Source organism: Brachyhypopomus gauderio, unplaced genomic scaffold, assembly GCF_052324685.1.
Source record: "Brachyhypopomus gauderio isolate BG-103 unplaced genomic scaffold, BGAUD_0.2 sc67, whole genome shotgun sequence".
Lineage (NCBI taxonomy): Eukaryota > Metazoa > Chordata > Actinopteri > Gymnotiformes > Hypopomidae > Brachyhypopomus > Brachyhypopomus gauderio.
Genome location: NW_027506888.1, coordinates 1,711,190 through 1,727,518, shown reverse-complemented (window position 1 = coordinate 1,727,518; position 16,329 = coordinate 1,711,190). Strand labels below are relative to the sequence as shown.

Genomic DNA, 16,329 nt, shown 5'->3' with positions numbered 1-16,329 from the left:
GGAGCTGTTCCGTGACAATAATTATGAGAAAGTAAGTTATTATTACAAGATACTAAGTCATAATTATGAGAAAGTAAGTCATAATAATGATATTGTAAGTCATTATTATGAGATACTGTTGTAAGATACATCTCACGGGTGCGCCGGGACACATCATCAGTGATGTAAACTGGTGTCATTGGGTGTTTCGGGTCTTTCAACATCAGACACCCTCGCCCAGACGACCCGACCGGTGATGATCAGTCTCTGGCCTGTGTCCCAGCAGTGCTCGCCCACGGATCTACTCTCTTAATCCATAGCCACCTTGTGGCTTTCTCTGTGGCTTCAGTTGCGGTTCTGATGGCCTTTCGCTTCAACCTCCCCTGAGAGGCCCAGCACTGAGAGAACTTTGCAGAGGGACCGCCCTGCAAAACCTCAGCAGCCCACCTCCAGAGGTTCACAGAAAGTTCTCCAAACCTGCCTCCTGTACTCGTCCACCAGTTCCTGGTACTTGGCGTGTTTCCTTTTGTTGGCCTCCTCCATGCGCTCTTCCCAGGGAACGGTGAGTTCCAACATGATCAATTGCTTGGTGGATTCTGGCAAAATTATCATATCGGGTCATAGCCGCGTAGATGTTATCCTTGCAGGAAAGTTTAGTTGTTTGCCAAGATCTACTTGCAGTTGCCAGTCAGCCGCGGTGGTGAGGAGACCTGACCTCGCCCGTGGTTGTTTGTCGGGCTTCTCTCCCGCTCTGTAGAACTTGATGGTCTACACCCTGCCATGGCTCTTCATGGTGCTGATGGCTGCGGCTATGCTGTCAGCAACTGCCTTAAGGACCTGATCGTGGTGCCAGCGTTAGCGCCCTTCTTCCAGGGCTTTTGGGCAGCTGCTGAGGAGGGGTTCCAAGGTTCTCCGTCCTGGACACTGGGGACAGGGTGGTGTTTCTGCTCCCAGACGTGGAGGTTACTTGGGATAGGTAGGACGTCATACACGGCCTGAACTAAAAACCTGATGTTATGAACGTCTGCTCTCCAGAAGGTGACCTTCCGTTGCAAAACGTTCTCCCACTTAGTCCATGCACCTTGTGGCCCCATTCCCACAATTTTCTACCTGTTCGTACCTGGATACCAGCAGATGCCACCTTCTCATCCCTGGACTCCCTGTACTGCAGGATTTCCCGTGTTCTGGACACCTTGAATTCTCCAGTGAGTCCACTGAATGGGAGCTGAAAGACGTTACTGCAGCCATACAGGGCAGAACTAGAATGCTGGTAAATCCAAGCGTTGAACCTCCAACGCACCTCAGCCAGTCCTCCAGCTCTTTGTTGGTTCTACGACTCACGTGGAGTCTTTGAGGCTGCAGTCAAAGTGTTTCCCCAGGCTCTTAACTGGCTACTCTGTGATGGATGGGATGTTGGTTCCAGCCAAAGTGAAATGGAACTTGTCCGTCACTTTTCCCCTATTGAGCACTAGAGACCTAGATTTCACCGGCTCATCCTTGCCCATGTGATGAGCTTCTCTAGGCCTGGAAGGATCCATCTGCTGCCTCTGACAGATGTAGTGGTGACAGTCAGATCGTCCATAAAGGCTCTTACAGGGGACTGACGTACTCCTGATTTTGTCAAGGGTCCCCTACACTCCACCTTTGCAGACTTGACTATCATATTCATGGTGAGGGCAAACAAAATAACAGAGATTGTGCAGCCGGTTATTATGCCTTTCTCCAGACGATGCCAGTCTGATGTTCCTAACCCCGCAGTGGCTCTTATCCTGAAACTGTTGTAGTAATCCAGGATAAGGTCTGCGACTTTGCTGGGAACATGATGCCGCAGGAGTGAAAGCTCAACAAGCTTATGCGGTATGGAGCCGTACGCATTGGCTAGATCCAGCCACAGTACCGTCAGGTCTCCCTTTCCTTTGCGTGCCTCCCTGATGAGCTGTGTCACCACTCCTGTGTGCTCCAGACAGCCAGGCACTTCCTTCTGCACAGAGGTGTCAATGTAGCCATTTTTCAGGAGAAACTCTGTTAGCCGTCGTGACAAGATACTGAAAAATATCTTTCCTTCAACGCTTAACAGCGAGATGTTTCTGAACTGACTGATGTTCTTTGAGTTCTCCTCCTTTGGGATCCACACACCCTCTGCACATCACCACTGGCCTGCAACTTTCCCCCTGCGCCAGATCACCCTCAAAATCTTCCACAGGTGTCGTAGGGGTTGAGGGCAGCGCATGTATGCGGTGTATGAAACACCACTGGGGCCAGGAGTGGAAGCTGTTCTTGCTCCCTTCAGAACCTCCTGAACTTCCGTCCAACTGGGCTCTCTCATTGCGAAATCCTGTCAGAGCTTGCGGGCTTATCAGGGCCCTCTGAGGTCCTAGTTCCTGATCTCTCTCCGGGTCGCTGAGGGTGTTGTGCAGGAAGGTGCAGTATTTACCTCTGCAGGTGAGCACATGAGGCTAATTTCTAAATAATGTCTAATATATATGTCACTTATTCGCTTATTTGACCGGTGTCGGCCAGAGGAGGATGGGTTCCCCCCCTGAGTCTTGGTTCCTCTCAAGGTTTCTTCCTCATGCAAAAAAACTAGGGAGTTTTTCCTTGCCACTGTCGCCCTTGGCTTGCTCACTGGGGGCTAGGACTCGACACTTGTAAAGCTGCTTTGTTACAACAACTGTTGTAAAAAGCGCTATATAAATAAAATTTGATTGATTGATTGATTGATTGATTATTTCTGCTCATTCATTTATACTTTTGTGTCACGTAAACGTTACTGAATAACAAACATCTGAATAAATACATAACTCATAGCAAAGGCTATTATTATGTTGAGTTTTGTCACGTGTTTGATGTGGACCGCATTATGCTGTCCAATTGCGCACCACTTCCCGCAACAGCTGGTCGTAAACATGCAGCAGTTGGCTAAGCGCTCTGTCACTCGTCCGTTAGCACCGCCTCTTCCGGAAGCTCACTGTCAGGTGACTTGTTTGTTGAGCGTCTACTTTACGAAGCGACATCATTTAATTAAAGCAAGAAACGGACCCCTGTGCCGTCTAAGTTCCCTCCCCTCCTCCTTCCCTTCTCTGCCATGGACGAGACAAGCCCGTTGGTTTCCCCTCTCCGCGACTCCAACGAGTTTAGTTACTGTCCGACCGAGCCAACCAGTCCCCGGAGCGGATTTGGCGGAACACCGGGCACAGTGGTTCGCATTCCGGCGGGGAGTCCCGGACGCAGCCGCGAGCGACAGCCCTTGCTGGACCGAGACCGAGGCGGTTCCCCCAGGGACCCGCACAGAAACGAGTTCCCCGAGGATCCAGAGTTTCGAGAGATCATTCGTAAAGCAGAGCGCGCCATCGAAGAAGGCAACTACCCGGAGAGAATATACCAGGGCTCCAGCGGGAGCTACTTCGTTAAAGACTCCCAAGGGGTAAGAAAACGTGCAGTGTTGGTGTTTACCCCTGGCCCGATGAACAACCCCTCCACCAGGTGACCTGTCCGCTGTCCACATCGCCTTTGGGATCTTGCTGCGTTTACAAAACAGACATCTAGCCCCTAGTGATGTAAGGCCAGGCCTCGGATGGACCACCAACATAAATAAACTAAAATATGTCGATTTTGAAATGCACTTTTAACTTTAATGACAATTTATGTGGAAATCCACTGCTAGTGTGTTTAACACTTTGCCCTGATCAAGGCTTTTCCCTTGGACGTGTGTGTGATGCAGCGCCCCACTGAACCGCTGTGTCATTGCCCAGACCGCAGCAGGGTGAAGCCAAACTCCAGCTTACCTGGCGATCCCGGCGGACAAACATAGTCCTTCATCGGCTTCCCATTCCCATTATGTTTTTTTTTATCACGGGGTTATTAGCTTATTAGGACTATTGTCTTAAATCAACGGTAATCAACTGGTTGAACTAGTGGAGAGCAGTGTGTGATCTGGTGTTTACCGACGTTACCACACGTTTCACTCTTGCAGGGACGTTTCTCGCTTCTCTTTCTCTAGACGTCCAGATGCCAGATGAGAATGTAGCTCGAGGTCAGATCGGAGCAGGTCACGTCTTTTATGTGTCGACGGCTTTAAACAACTCCGCGCTCATGGTTTAATTCGTCGCCCCGCATTGGTTTAAAGCAGCACTGATTTATTCCAAATGTGGCACTCGTGACTTGTCATGTCTGGTTGAGATGTCCCTCGCTGCTCTGTGGCTTTGTACATTGCAAACAAACAACGCAAACAGCGTCCTGTTTCTCCTGGGCGTAATATTAGCCGGTCTAACTGGGATCAGCGACTGATCGACCTCTTTTCACTTCTCCCTTTCACTCTCCTGCTCCATAAGCGCTCGCGTGCACCTGGGCTGAGTTCTGGAGCTCGAGCGTTAGGTCTAGAATGTGGACCTCCACAAAAACAAACAATGACAAACGGCGCTTTATTGGCTGTCTGTCCGCGTGATCTCTAACAGTGAAGTCCTTTTCACGGTTTCTTTAACATTATGTGCTCTTGTGGCACAGGATGCGCTATTTTGTGTTCACAGGGAACCTATTGCTCGTGCGCGTGTGTGTGTGTGTGTTTCTGAGTGATCGTATCTCAGAGTTGGCCAAGGCCCTTCTGTCCCACTACCTCCTTTAATGTCCTTACCCTGAACGAGGCCGGGAGGTGCGGGGGTGCCATATGTGTGGTGCATAATGCATGCTACTTCTTGGTCATGTGCTGCCTAGTTAAATCTCACGTGGAGCGTGTGTGTGTGTGTGTGTGTGTGTGTGTGTGTGAGAGACAGAAAAGCAGAATCTAAAAGTACATTCCTGAGTTTGGCAATAGAGAATTTGTAAGACGCTAAACACACACTGCAAGATCACAATGCACGCATCAGATTGGCGGACAGACAGAGCCCTGAAGGACGCAGTGGTGGAGAGAGGCTTGGCAGCTGTGCGCTGTTTCACAGTGGACACTGAGTGCGCTGTCAGCATTCATTCTCCTGGTATACACAATACGCTAAATGTTCATGAAGCTTTTTTTAGTGGTTAAACCGATGATAGTCTGGTCATGGAAAACATCCTCCAAGTGTTAGAAAATACTGGAAAGTTGAAGAAATCTACCATCTTGTTTGGCCTCCCTCCTCTTCCCCTTCTCTTTGTTAAATCTCCCTGAGATGAGAGATGTCTGAAGGTCTTGAGAAATCAGGTCATGTGGTCTGTGGGCCTAAACCCTAGCTAGACCTTTATGGCAGTGGAGCTCACAGACGGCTTTTACTCAGGGCTGTAAGACTCTGTGTTTATAAAGCGTGTTACAGTCTCTTCAATAATCAGACTCCATGGGTTGCTCATATAAATTAGCTAGTCTCGAGTCCCAAGGTATGTGCCATCTCTGATTTTGCTTGTGTAGCTGCTCTCTGATCCAGTTTTAGCAGTTACAGCAAGAAACCCCGCCCACAAGGGGTGGAGACTGATGTGGAAACACATGGTTGTATTAGGAACATCCTGTCACTGGGTCTGCACTGAAAGTAATACAAAATAGGCCTCTGTCACTAACCTTATCTTGATCGTGGAGTTCTCCAGACAGCTTGGACCAATCAAAGAGTCTGTGCACACTTGGCCGTAGCAGTACCCCGCACTGACGGGACATCAGCCCAAACCTGATCAGTCCCGCTCCGTCACACCAGGACTTTGATATGGAAGAATGCCATCCCTCCGGTTCCTGACTCTGGTTCAGAGTTATGTTTAGGTATATGTGTATAACCAAGTCAGTGCTGTGATGGGTGATTCTAATCAATACTAAATAACAAAGATGAGTCCTTCAGAAAAATTAGTTTGAAGCGATGATCGGTTAACACATGTGAAGTCTTGTGTACTGGTCTGTGTTTTGTCTTGTGTGATGAGGACCAACTACAAGCAATTCAGCTGTAGGAAAACAGAATTGAATTAGTTTGGCTTTGGAATTGAATTACTTATAGCCCCCTGGTCACACCTGTGCCCAGGTAAACTGTCGGACCAGTGGACTGCGGCCTCGTGGACTTTGGACTTTAAATGCCCAACATCTGCAACACTTCCCAGCTGCAGGTGTAAAAAGTGCTAAAGTAAAGTTGTAAAGTAAAGTAAAGTCTTTAAATGTGCTAAAGTAAAGTTGTAAAGTAAAGTAAAGTTGCCCACACTATCACTGTTATTCCCGCCTACCTTCTTGTGCGTATCCAGCGTAGGTTCCACTCACACAGCCAGATGACCTGTTGTTATTAAAGATCCACAGTTGGAATACAATTTTAAACATTTGTTGTTCAGCACTCGTTTCTTGATCTCTGGAGACGCAGGTTAACGGCAGGTGCGCTGGTGACCTCTACCTCTCCTTCGACATTTCAATAATTTGCACATGTTAGTTGTAATACTCTATAATGGAATGTCTGTACTAGTCCATCAAGTACAGTTTTCACATAATCATGTTTTGTTAATGGATTGTGATAGTTTGTGACTGTTATAGTGCTAAAATATGTCCCATATTCCCTCTACACACGCACATAAATTAATGTTCATATCTGGTGTCTCTCCAGATCATGTCAGGTTTACTGTCTGGTTTCGCTTTCAGTTTTGTTTAGCACTGTGACAACAGATCTGAAACCCATGTCGTCCTTCTCTGTCGTCCAGAAGATCATCGGCGTGTTCAAGCCAAAGAACGAGGAGCCGTACGGCCAGCTGAACCCCAAATGGACCAAGTGGCTACAGAAGCTGTGTTGTCCGTGCTGCTTCGGCCGCGACTGCCTGGTACTGAACCAGGGCTACCTGTCTGAGGCAGGGGCCAGCCTAGTGGACCAGAAACTGGAGCTCAACATAGTGCCACGCACCAAGGTGAAACATCCTCCTACACTCTCCATCCACGTCTGTTTATCTCTCTTGGTCATTGTCTGCCGCATTGAAAGCTTACAAACGTTTTAGAGGTTCCTGTATATCTGTGTAAAATGACCTCCAAATAATGCCTGCAAATTCAGCCAAAGAATGGTTGGAGAAGAAAAAACATCCCGTAATAGCCTAGTCAAAGTCCTGACCGTTATCCAGTAGAAATGTTCTAGAAGGATCCATAGTAAGCAGTTCTTGGGAGGACACGCACCAACATAACTCAGCCGAGACATGCAGGCCCAATCAGCAGTTCCTGGAAACGTTTTTGTTGCACAGGGGTTCACACCAGATACTGAAATCAGAAGTTGTCATACTTATGTAATATATGTAATATCTTATCGTTGGTTTGATTTGGTGCTTGTGTGAAAATCAGTCAAATTTCTGCCGAAAAACGAAGTCCTAAAGCATTCACAAACTTTCAGGCACCGCTGTGGATGTGTCGTCTCTTTCGACCTCAACCTTTTATCAGCACATTCATTTCCTGTTGTCGTGATACATGCGCCTGTAACCCTACCCCTGTTACCACCTCCACCACCACACATGCCCAAAGCGTACAGTCGTGCGTCACATGTGTACGGGATACCCACAGGCGTGCAAAGATGTACTCGAACCACTCTGCTACCACCAAACTATGCCAGTGCATACATAACCCTCTCACATTAAAATACTGTGTTGACTGCAGCTGGCCAAGCACAGCAGACAAGCTGTGATATTTTGTGTCTCAGGTGGTGTACCTGGCTAGTGAGACGTTTAACTACAGTGCCATAGACAGGGTGAAGTCTCGAGGGAAGAGGCTTGCTCTCGAGAAGGTTCCCAAGGTCGGCCAGCGTTTTCACAGAATCGGCCTGCCACCAAAGGTGAGAGATATAGGACCTCCCACTGGCCAGGAAGACCTTTTTTTATGTCGGAGAGAAGATATTAAAATAAACATTTTCATTTGTGTGGCCTTTCTCAGGCTGTTGCATTTCTAGATCATAGCGCAGCCTGTAGACGCTGAACAAGATGTAGACAGACTTGGATGTTAATTGAGGTTTGTGTGTGTGTGTGTGTGTGTGTGTGTGTGTGTGTGTGCGTGTGTGTGCGTGTGTGTGCGTGTGTGTGCGCGTGTGTGCGCGTGTGTGTGTGTGTGTGTGCGTGTGTGTGCGTGTGTGTGTGTGTGTGTGTGACGTTCTGCTCCAGGTTGGCTCCTTCCAGCTGTTTGTCGATGGGTACAAGGATGCTGATTTTTGGTTGCGACGTTTTGAGGCCGAACCGTTACCGGAGAACACCAACCGGCAGCTCCAGCTTCAGTTCGAGAGATTGGTGGTGCTGGATTATATAATCCGAAACACAGGTAAAGCACATCTGAGGTTATACCACCACAAATGCTTGGACAAAAAAGGGGTTCCTGAATTTTGAACATTGGAGAAAATTGCAGCGAGAACACATCCCCCTGAAACACTGGTACCTTTTCTTTGAGGGTCATTAAAGCTCGGGTTGTAAAGGTTATGTTGCCTCTGACCCTGCAGACCGAGGTAATGACAACTGGCTCCTAAAATATGACTGTCCCATGGACAACAGGGTAGGGTGGATTTCATTTGTTTCTTTGTGTTTGAAATTAAAATTTGAAGCAGCTACACACTGTTTGTATAGTATAAAATATGAAGTATCCTAGTATGTTTTTGGTGAGCATGTGTGTGTTCGTGTGTGTTCATGTGTGTGTGTGTGTGTGTGTGTGTGTGTGTGTGTGTTTCCTTTTCCAGGATGCCGAGTGGGTAATGGTAAAGGATCCCATTATTAAACTAGCTGCCATTGATAACGGCCTGGCCTTCCCGCTCAAGCACCCAGACTCCTGGAGAGCCTGTAAGCCAATCACCTTTAACCTCACTCGTGTGCCAGCAACCAATCACAATGAGCCTTAAGCTGACTTTATGCACTGAAACTTAATGTAAAGCATTCTGCATTTACCATTTAAACTCCTTGAATCTCACCACCATGAAACTATTTAAAAAAGGTGATTGCTCAAATTGCTGATTGCTTGATGCCATCATGCCAAATAACATCATTTCACATACATGTGAAGAGAGCATCACATAGCTGGTTTTTCACAGGCATCTGCATGTGTTCGCTCCTACCCTCAGGAGGGCGTCTGAGTGTGTGTGTAAAAGAGAGGGAGAGAGCCTGGCTATTTTTGAGAAGCTTCATTTTAAGTTTCACGTGAAAACGATCGTGCATGCAGCTCACAGCATGCCACTGCTTGCCTAAGATTCCTGTACACCTTTCCCGACCAAGTTACTCTTAATGAGCCTTTTATTCTTGAAACAATGTTGCTGATTGTAGCTCTAAATCTCCCATTGGATTTGCTGCAGTTCTGATGTCTGTGACCTTGTTTCCCGCAGACCCGTTCTACTGGGCGTGGCTAGCCCAGGCCAAGGTCCCATTCTCTCAAGAGATCCGTGAGCTGGTGCTGCCCAAACTGGCTGACCCCAACTTCGTGAAGGACCTGGAGGAGGACCTCTACGAGCTCTTTAAGGTAGCCGGAAGTAGACGCCCCTCTAGCAGATGCAAATCTCCACAAGAAGACTGAGAGATTTGAGATTTGGTGTGTTGGGTGGGCTTCACGTCCCTTTATTCTCAGCACTCCACACTCAAGGCTCTGTTACTCTTCAGCAGTTTGGCCTCTGTATCAAACCACAGACAGAAAAACAAAAAACCTGACTTAAGTTTACATTACATTTTCAGTTTTGCACTAAATACGTTTATTCAGCGTTCAGCAGTGAATGATGCATGTTTATCTGCTACAGAAAGATCCAGGTTTCGACAGAGGGCAGTTCCACAAGCAGATCTCTGTAATGAGGGGACAGGTCAGTTGCTTCTACTCCTCTCTCTGCTCTCTCTTTTTCTGTCTGCTCTCTGCTATCTGCTCGCGGCTGTCTGTTCTATCCAAGATGAGCAGAGGGACACTTGACACCCATTTTCATGTGAAAAAATATTCCATTAATACACGTGCTTTCAGCTTGGCGAACTACTTTTTACGGTGCAGTGTGTCCAGATCCGGTTCTGAACGTGTACATCCCTTCCTTCCTCAGATCCTCAACTTGATCCAGGCACTAAAGGACGGTAAGACGCCACTACAGCTGGTCCAGATGCCTCCCGTCGTGGTGGAGACGGCGCGAGCCCCGCAGCGTGCCAACACCGAGTCCTACACGCAGAGTTTCCAGAGCCGCCGGCCATTCTTCACCTGGTGGTGATGGAGGGGGGCGGAGCCAACGGTCCCAGTGGGGCACTGGACTGGAAGGAGACACATTCCTGGAGGAATGAAGGACTGGCCAGTGGAGATGGGGGACTATGTCTGCATGGACAGCTGAGCGGAGGGTGTCTTTATGTTTTAGCTTCTTTTTGTTCTGAATCAAATGATTCCTCCTCATCAAGGAGTACTCCCTTGATTAAGGTTCTATGAACTGCCATTTGCACACGTGCTCTAATGCACGCACGCGCGCGCACACACACACACACACACACCCACACACACCGTAGTGACCTGTTTAGATGGAGAGAGGCGTTATACTGTATTCAGACCTGCGCTGGACAGGCACGTCAGCTCATTCCACCAGCACTCTGTTGCCCTCTATGTGAACGTTTGACGCTACACCGTCGTACATTCAGTGCAAAAGGTTCCAGAGGTAAACCCCTGCATGTCTGTGGTGTCCCGTCTCTCTCTGTTCAGATACACTGAAACGGCAACTCATCATGGTGGCAACTCATCATGGTGGCCTTCTCCTGGTCGTAGGCATCTGCAGAGCTTCTCTCGCACTGTCTCTGGCCAAACAACCCACCCCCACCCCTCCCAACGTTGTACACTTCTCCTGTGATCACTCTCATCTGTTTCCATTATAGTTTTACCTCCCCCCCCCTCCTTATTTATTTGATGCACAGCTACCTGTTGCCTGTTTTGGAGGCTGTTACTGAACTACACTGAGCATGTACAGAAACACTGGAATGAGATGGGAATTTTAATCAGCTGCCATCACACCACCTTGCTAAATCACATCTGTCCATTTGTCATTTATTTTTGAAATTGTACTTTTTTTTTTTAACAATGTATTTACAGGTGTCAACAAAACTGACTAACATGTCCTGTGGCAATGCACTCTGTAATTTGTATGTACTTAACTGATAAACAAAGCTATAATAGCGCCATATTCAATTAAAACAGACATGGTTCTTTTTTTTAATAATACTTTAATCAGGAGTTTTGGCAGTTACAGCACAAGACAAAAATGTGTTTCAAGTACCACAGATTAACACCTTATTAAACAAGAACACAAAATAATCAACTGGTGTTCTAAGGCAACTTAAATAGTGTTTCACTTCTAAAATGACAGCTACATTCCCTATTAGAACGGTAGTACAGCTTTCTGGATCTTTCTGGTCCAAAATAAGGACAGATTCTACATCTAGCTCTTATTTACCTACTAACCCTAATCTAGTATCATTCATTTAAAATACATAAATATTTATGTTTCGCACTGTGCTGTGGAAGATCAAGGACAGTCCTGTTGGCTTATAAATGCATATGTAGCACAACCTTCACTAGATTTCTTAAAGTATATAGGCTGTATACACTGCTGGAACATATATTGCTAACATGCTACTGAGTGTGCATAGAATCTCAAGTGTCACCTGGCAGTCTAACTCTAGCTGAACGTTCACACAGCGACGAGGAAGGAGGTTCCAGTATGTAAAATGTTCCATTTCAACTTGAATACCAAGAGAAATACTTATTCAATTTTCATAGTGTGTAAAGCCATTTCCTTTGTGACCAGTTCTGTCACATGACCTGTCACATGATCAGCTAAGCCAATCAGATGAAGTGAGGGGGAACAGACAAAGATGTTATGGTGTGGTTGAAGTGAGTTAGAAGTCAATCCCAGGAGATGTACACCAGATTCCCTCTGGTTTAGTCAGGGTCTTCAACACACCCTTAGTGTTTCTTTTAAATGACTGAACTAAGAACATTTAAGAGTTTAAATTCAACTCCTGGACTCATACTGGTCCAATAGTGTTTGTTTTTCTTATTTATGTTTCTAGTGAATACTCAAACTGTGCTTGTATATCAAGTCCAGGCAAAAAGTTTAAAAGCTAACAGCATATGCTAAGATTGCAAACAGCAAGTTGAGGTTTTGTAGGATGTAAACTCCATGTAGTAACTGCTGGGTTTAAGTATAGAAGCATGCTAACAACTAGCTTTCAGTGCACAACGCCTACCACGGCCATGCTAACTGCTGTTATGCGATGTACAGAAGCCCACTTGGCCTTGCTAACTGCATGCACGGGCTGGTGTGGACATGCTAACTGTCCTTCAACTGGTTTCAGTGACCGGTAGCAATGTCACTGTTTGTAGCCAGGCAAGCCTCATGAAAACAGCAGACTTGAGTGACCACTGTGGTTCAAGGTTCATGTTTCTAGGCCTTCATCTGACACTATCCTGCTTCTTTGTGATGTTCTGCCCCGTGTCCTGTTCCTCAGTGATGTCCCCCCCCCCCCCTTTATTATTTCTGTGATCCAGAATGTGTAGTGTAGCTCACTGCATTGTTTTAAACTGTCTTGTCTGTATGAGCGACTGAGTGTCTTGCTTGGTGTGTTCTGATACTCTCACACCATGTTCCTAGATTATTAGCTAATCCCATTCTCTTAGTCTGTTTTAATCCCCCAACATCCTCCCACCTCCACCTGCTTTGCTCCACCCTCAGTGTTGGACACGGTGCAGGTAGCGTTCCGGATCCTTCTCACAAGCTCCGTTCCTGTTCCAAGAGCCCCGTGTCTCTTCCTCTTGCAACAGGAACTGCCCAGGATCACATGACCCAGCCTTGGGAGGGTCATCAGTTCTGACCTCAGATGGTTGTCCCGGTGATGGCTCATTCTTTCTAAAGGCACAATAGGAGAGAAACAAAAAAAATGCACAAGGATGAAGTGCTAAACAGTAATGAGTTATGGGTAAACACACTTAATCCTTTCCCAAGAGATTAGTTAGGGTGTGCCTTTAACTACAGGCTTGTAGCTTGGCCCACATTTCCCAGACGAGCACGTTTCTGTGAACACGGTGTGCCTGACGCAGTACGGGAGTATGCTGGAAGGGTTTCATATACACTTGGCAATACTAGAAATCAGCATTTCAAATACATTCTAGTGGTTTTAGTCACATAAGTACCAGATGCAGAGAACAGCTTTCATTGTGTTATTCTGCCGATAAATTCTCTCTCCGTCTCACCTTCCGTGGCCAAATGATCGGATCCCTCTTGTCGCCATGACGAGGTCGCCACGGTGAGACTCGGTTCGGATCCCGCTCCGGTTGCGGGCCCGGACCCGAAGTCGTACCAGCGCCTGCGCCAGCCCTTCCTCGTCCTCTTCATCATTACCAGCGTCGGCTCCCTGGTGGTCCCCATATGCGATGCGACCACCCCAAACCGAGCGGGCCTTCTGTTCGGGGTCCGGCTCCCCGGCCGACTGAAACAGCCTCCGCAGTTGCCGCAGGTTCACACCCTGGAAGATGTTGGCTGAACCCGACTTGCGGATCCGTCGCTCTGGGGCCGCAGGCCGGAAGAACACGGGCTGGGACAGTCCTCTATGTGGGACCGCTGAGGGCGTGACCTCCTCCATCCACAACTCTGAGGGGTCAGAGGATTCAAAGGTTAAAAGGATTCAGGTCAGAGGATTCAACAGGAGTTAAAAGGACGCCTGTATGAGTCACTGGTAGGGTTGCAACGGTATGAGATTTTCACGGTATGATAACCGTCTCAGAAAATACCGCGGTATCACGGTTATCACGGTATCACAGTTAGTTTGTATATTATTAAAAGATACACTGACCCTTAAAGAAATTACAAGTTTTTTTTGTTCAATTAACTATTTATTGTAGAAACCTGGAACTATTGTATACAAAATGTCTCCTTTAAAAAAATAAGCTGTACACATGTTTAAATAAATACTGCAAAATTAGATAAACCTAAATCATGGATTTCAGTACAATTATTTAAGTTTAAATTATTTAATATCTGATAAACTCAACCTGGGTCAGTGTCTGATCAACAACTGTTGTAAACGTCCGTTGTACTGCCAAGTTAGAATATAACCAGATACTGCAGAAAGAGAGGATTTATTTCTGACATGACCCTCACAATAGAGATTTCTATTTTAAGGCTTTCACACCGAGTCTGGTTTTAACATATGAAAAACAGGCACGTAAAATTTTGAAAATGAACGCATGTAAATTAATGGCATCTTTCACATCCAGTGAAAGCAAGGACCTTAAAAATCTATGGATTTACACTTTCACTAGTGACCGTAGCGCGCGACTCGGCACAGTTCTTTTGTATTACGTTAACAAATACGAGCCTCTTGTAATTCCAGGACGAAACACGAGAGAACGTGAAGACGTTAAGACTGGGCGTTTTGAAAATAAACAACCATTAAATAATTTAATAAAAAGCGAATTATTTTGAGTATATGTATAAATATTTAACTTAATTAAGTTTAAGGTGCTGGGAAATATTGAAACGGACCTTTAAAGTTACGTACAAGTGCTTTAATTCCACCTTATAAAGGTGTATGAACCCTGCAAACATGACTTTGTTCATTGCGCTGAGGCGCGACGCGCGCAAAGTTACAAAATTCGAGACGTGCACGACCTCGCGAATCGACAGCGCGCGAGACCCGCGCTCACCAGCGGAGCCACCGCGATTACGTCATTTTCGCCGCTGATTTTAGTTAAGCTTTTTTTTTGTTAAAAAATTTGTTAAGTCTAATGCACTTTCTGCCATTCTCACTGCTGTGTGCTTAGTAGCTGAACCGGAGCGGAGTTGCGCATGCACGGGTCAGTTTCTCCGCTGGCTTGCTTTTTACCGGTAATAAGCAAACGCACACGGTATGATAACCGTGCATTTTAATACCGTGGTATACCGTGAAACCGGTTACCGCTGCAACCCTAGTCACTGGACATAAAACAAGCAGAAGTTTAAATGTTCTTAGTTTTACGTGTTTTTTTACACTTACTTTACACTTACTTTACTAGATAAGAAACTGATTTGAATTTGTTTCCTTGTATTAATTCATACCAGCAATTATACTGCTGGAAAAGTGGGAGAGAATGCTTCAGAATCAGATAGAAGCGATGTATTAACATATTCCAACGGAATTACGAGTAAATAACGACCGGACTCTCAACGTCTTACATACAGAAGACTTGAGTAACAGTGCATATACCACTGTCTATAACTCATATACCACTGTCTATAACTCATATAGCCTACCACTGTCTATAACTCATATACCACTGTCTATAACTCATATACCACTGTCTATAACTCATATAGCCTACCACTGTCTATAACTCATATACCACTGTCTTTAACTCATATAGCCTACCACTGTCTATAACTCATATACCACTGTCTATAACTCATATACCACTGTCTATAACTCATATAGCCTACCACTGTCTATAACTCATATACCACTGTCTATAACTCATATACCACTGTATATAACTCATATAGCCTACCACTGTCTATAACTCATATACCACTGTCTATAACTCATATAGCCTACCACTGTCTATAACTCATATACCACTGTCTATAACTCATATAGCCTACCACTGTCTATAACTCATATACCACTGTCTATAACTCAAACAAGCGCGGGCTTAATACGGTGGGTTGTTCGTCATGTGCCCGCGACCTACTGTACTCGCATATAAACAAGTCAAGCTGCTGCCACATTTTGCATTCGTCAGACCGATAAAGATTAGCACATGTAGTCCCGCACATATCCTGCTTGTTCTGTATCTGCATCAACAAACGGCACAATAACGTTCTGGTTTGTGATAAGTGCCTTGTTAAAGATTCTCACGCTTCTCCGCGTCACGTGACACTACACCGTCACACGTTTAAATTGATATTGCAATAACTGTCTCGGCCAAAAACAGTGCGGTATTAGATCAGATCGCATAAGAAGCGCAGGGTTGGTGGCAGACGCAGCGTTTCAAGCGAGAGATGTTCAGATTCTGCAGCGCGGTCTGCGTGGCGACCGAACGACTACACGACGTGACTCGTGCGACGTCGTGGTGAAACCACAAACTGAAACGGAATCCTTATGGACACGGAGTACTTTCTCTGTAGCTTCAGTTGATTTGGTCTCCTAACGTTCAAATCACACTATGGTTTCTTCCATAAACAAACGAATATACGTCATGGTGTTTGATCGGTGCAGTAGGCCCACTAGATGGCACGTACAGTACAAAGATACAAAGATAAATACACCAACTCACGTTCGCCGAACCTACGGGCAGTCCTAGGCCTCCTCAACTCCTCAGTGTCATAGGTAAACAGCTGGTCCTTCAAACACCTCCGGAAGGCACCAGTTCTTACGTCTTTAATAGATTCTTCTTGTTCTCCACTGACAGGAGATCGTGCAAAAAGTTTCACAACGTTAATTTAT

The 16,329-nt window shown here is 46.2% G+C and overlaps 3 protein-coding genes across 4 annotated transcripts in view; 1 reads left to right on the top strand and 2 right to left on the bottom strand.

The window, feature by feature from the left end:
* cdc25d (cell division cycle 25 homolog d) overlaps positions 1 to 4,432 on the bottom strand; it is a 12,385-nt gene extending 7,953 nt beyond the window's left edge. Inside the window, exon 1 of the mRNA XM_076989380.1 lies at positions 3,765 to 4,432. The gene's annotated coding sequence lies outside the window, so the exon portion shown is untranslated. The remainder of the gene's footprint in view (positions 1 to 3,764) is intronic.
* On the top strand, positions 2,918 to 11,951 carry pi4k2a (phosphatidylinositol 4-kinase type 2 alpha). 2 transcript variants are annotated; one of them, XM_076989383.1, is made up of 9 exons: positions 2,918 to 3,403; positions 6,607 to 6,804; positions 7,578 to 7,709; positions 8,032 to 8,185; positions 8,361 to 8,413; positions 8,595 to 8,694; positions 9,231 to 9,364; positions 9,636 to 9,695; positions 9,921 to 11,951. In XM_076989383.1, exons 1-9 carry the CDS (start codon positions 3,065 to 3,067, stop codon positions 10,080 to 10,082), a joined length of 1,332 nt encoding a protein of 443 aa, XP_076845498.1. In that variant the 5' UTR covers positions 2,918 to 3,064; the 3' UTR covers positions 10,083 to 11,951. The 2 variants fall into 2 exon arrangements, with proteins under 2 accessions (XP_076845498.1, XP_076845497.1); XM_076989382.1 differs by having other exon boundaries at positions 2,919 to 3,403; positions 6,604 to 6,804.
* On the bottom strand, positions 10,859 to 16,329 carry avpi1 (arginine vasopressin induced 1). Its single transcript, XM_076989387.1, has 3 exons — positions 16,160 to 16,329; positions 13,103 to 13,499; positions 10,859 to 12,758 (listed from the first exon to the last, which is right to left on the bottom strand). The coding sequence occupies exons 2-3, from the start codon at positions 13,489 to 13,491 to the stop codon at positions 12,581 to 12,583; spliced, it is 567 nt and encodes a 188-aa protein (XP_076845502.1). The 5' UTR covers positions 13,492 to 13,499; positions 16,160 to 16,329; the 3' UTR covers positions 10,859 to 12,580.

Coding starts and splice junctions, on each gene's coding strand:
- pi4k2a (XM_076989382.1), top strand. CDS start 3,065: ATGGACGAGACAAGCCCGTTGGTTTCCCCTCTCCGCGACTCCAACGAG. Junction 3,404..6,603: donor TCGTTAAAGACTCCCAAGGG/GTAAGAAAACGT, acceptor TCTGTCGTCCAG/AAGATCATCGGCGTGTTCAA. Junction 8,414..8,594: donor ACTGTCCCATGGACAACAGG/GTAGGGTGGATT, acceptor TTCCTTTTCCAG/GATGCCGAGTGGGTAATGGT.
- avpi1 (XM_076989387.1), bottom strand. CDS start 13,491: ATGGAGGAGGTCACGCCCTCAGCGGTCCCACATAGAGGACTGTCCCAG. Junction 12,759..13,102: donor CGATCATTTGGCCACGGAAG/GTGAGACGGAGA, acceptor TTGTGCCTTTAG/AAAGAATGAGCCATCACCGG.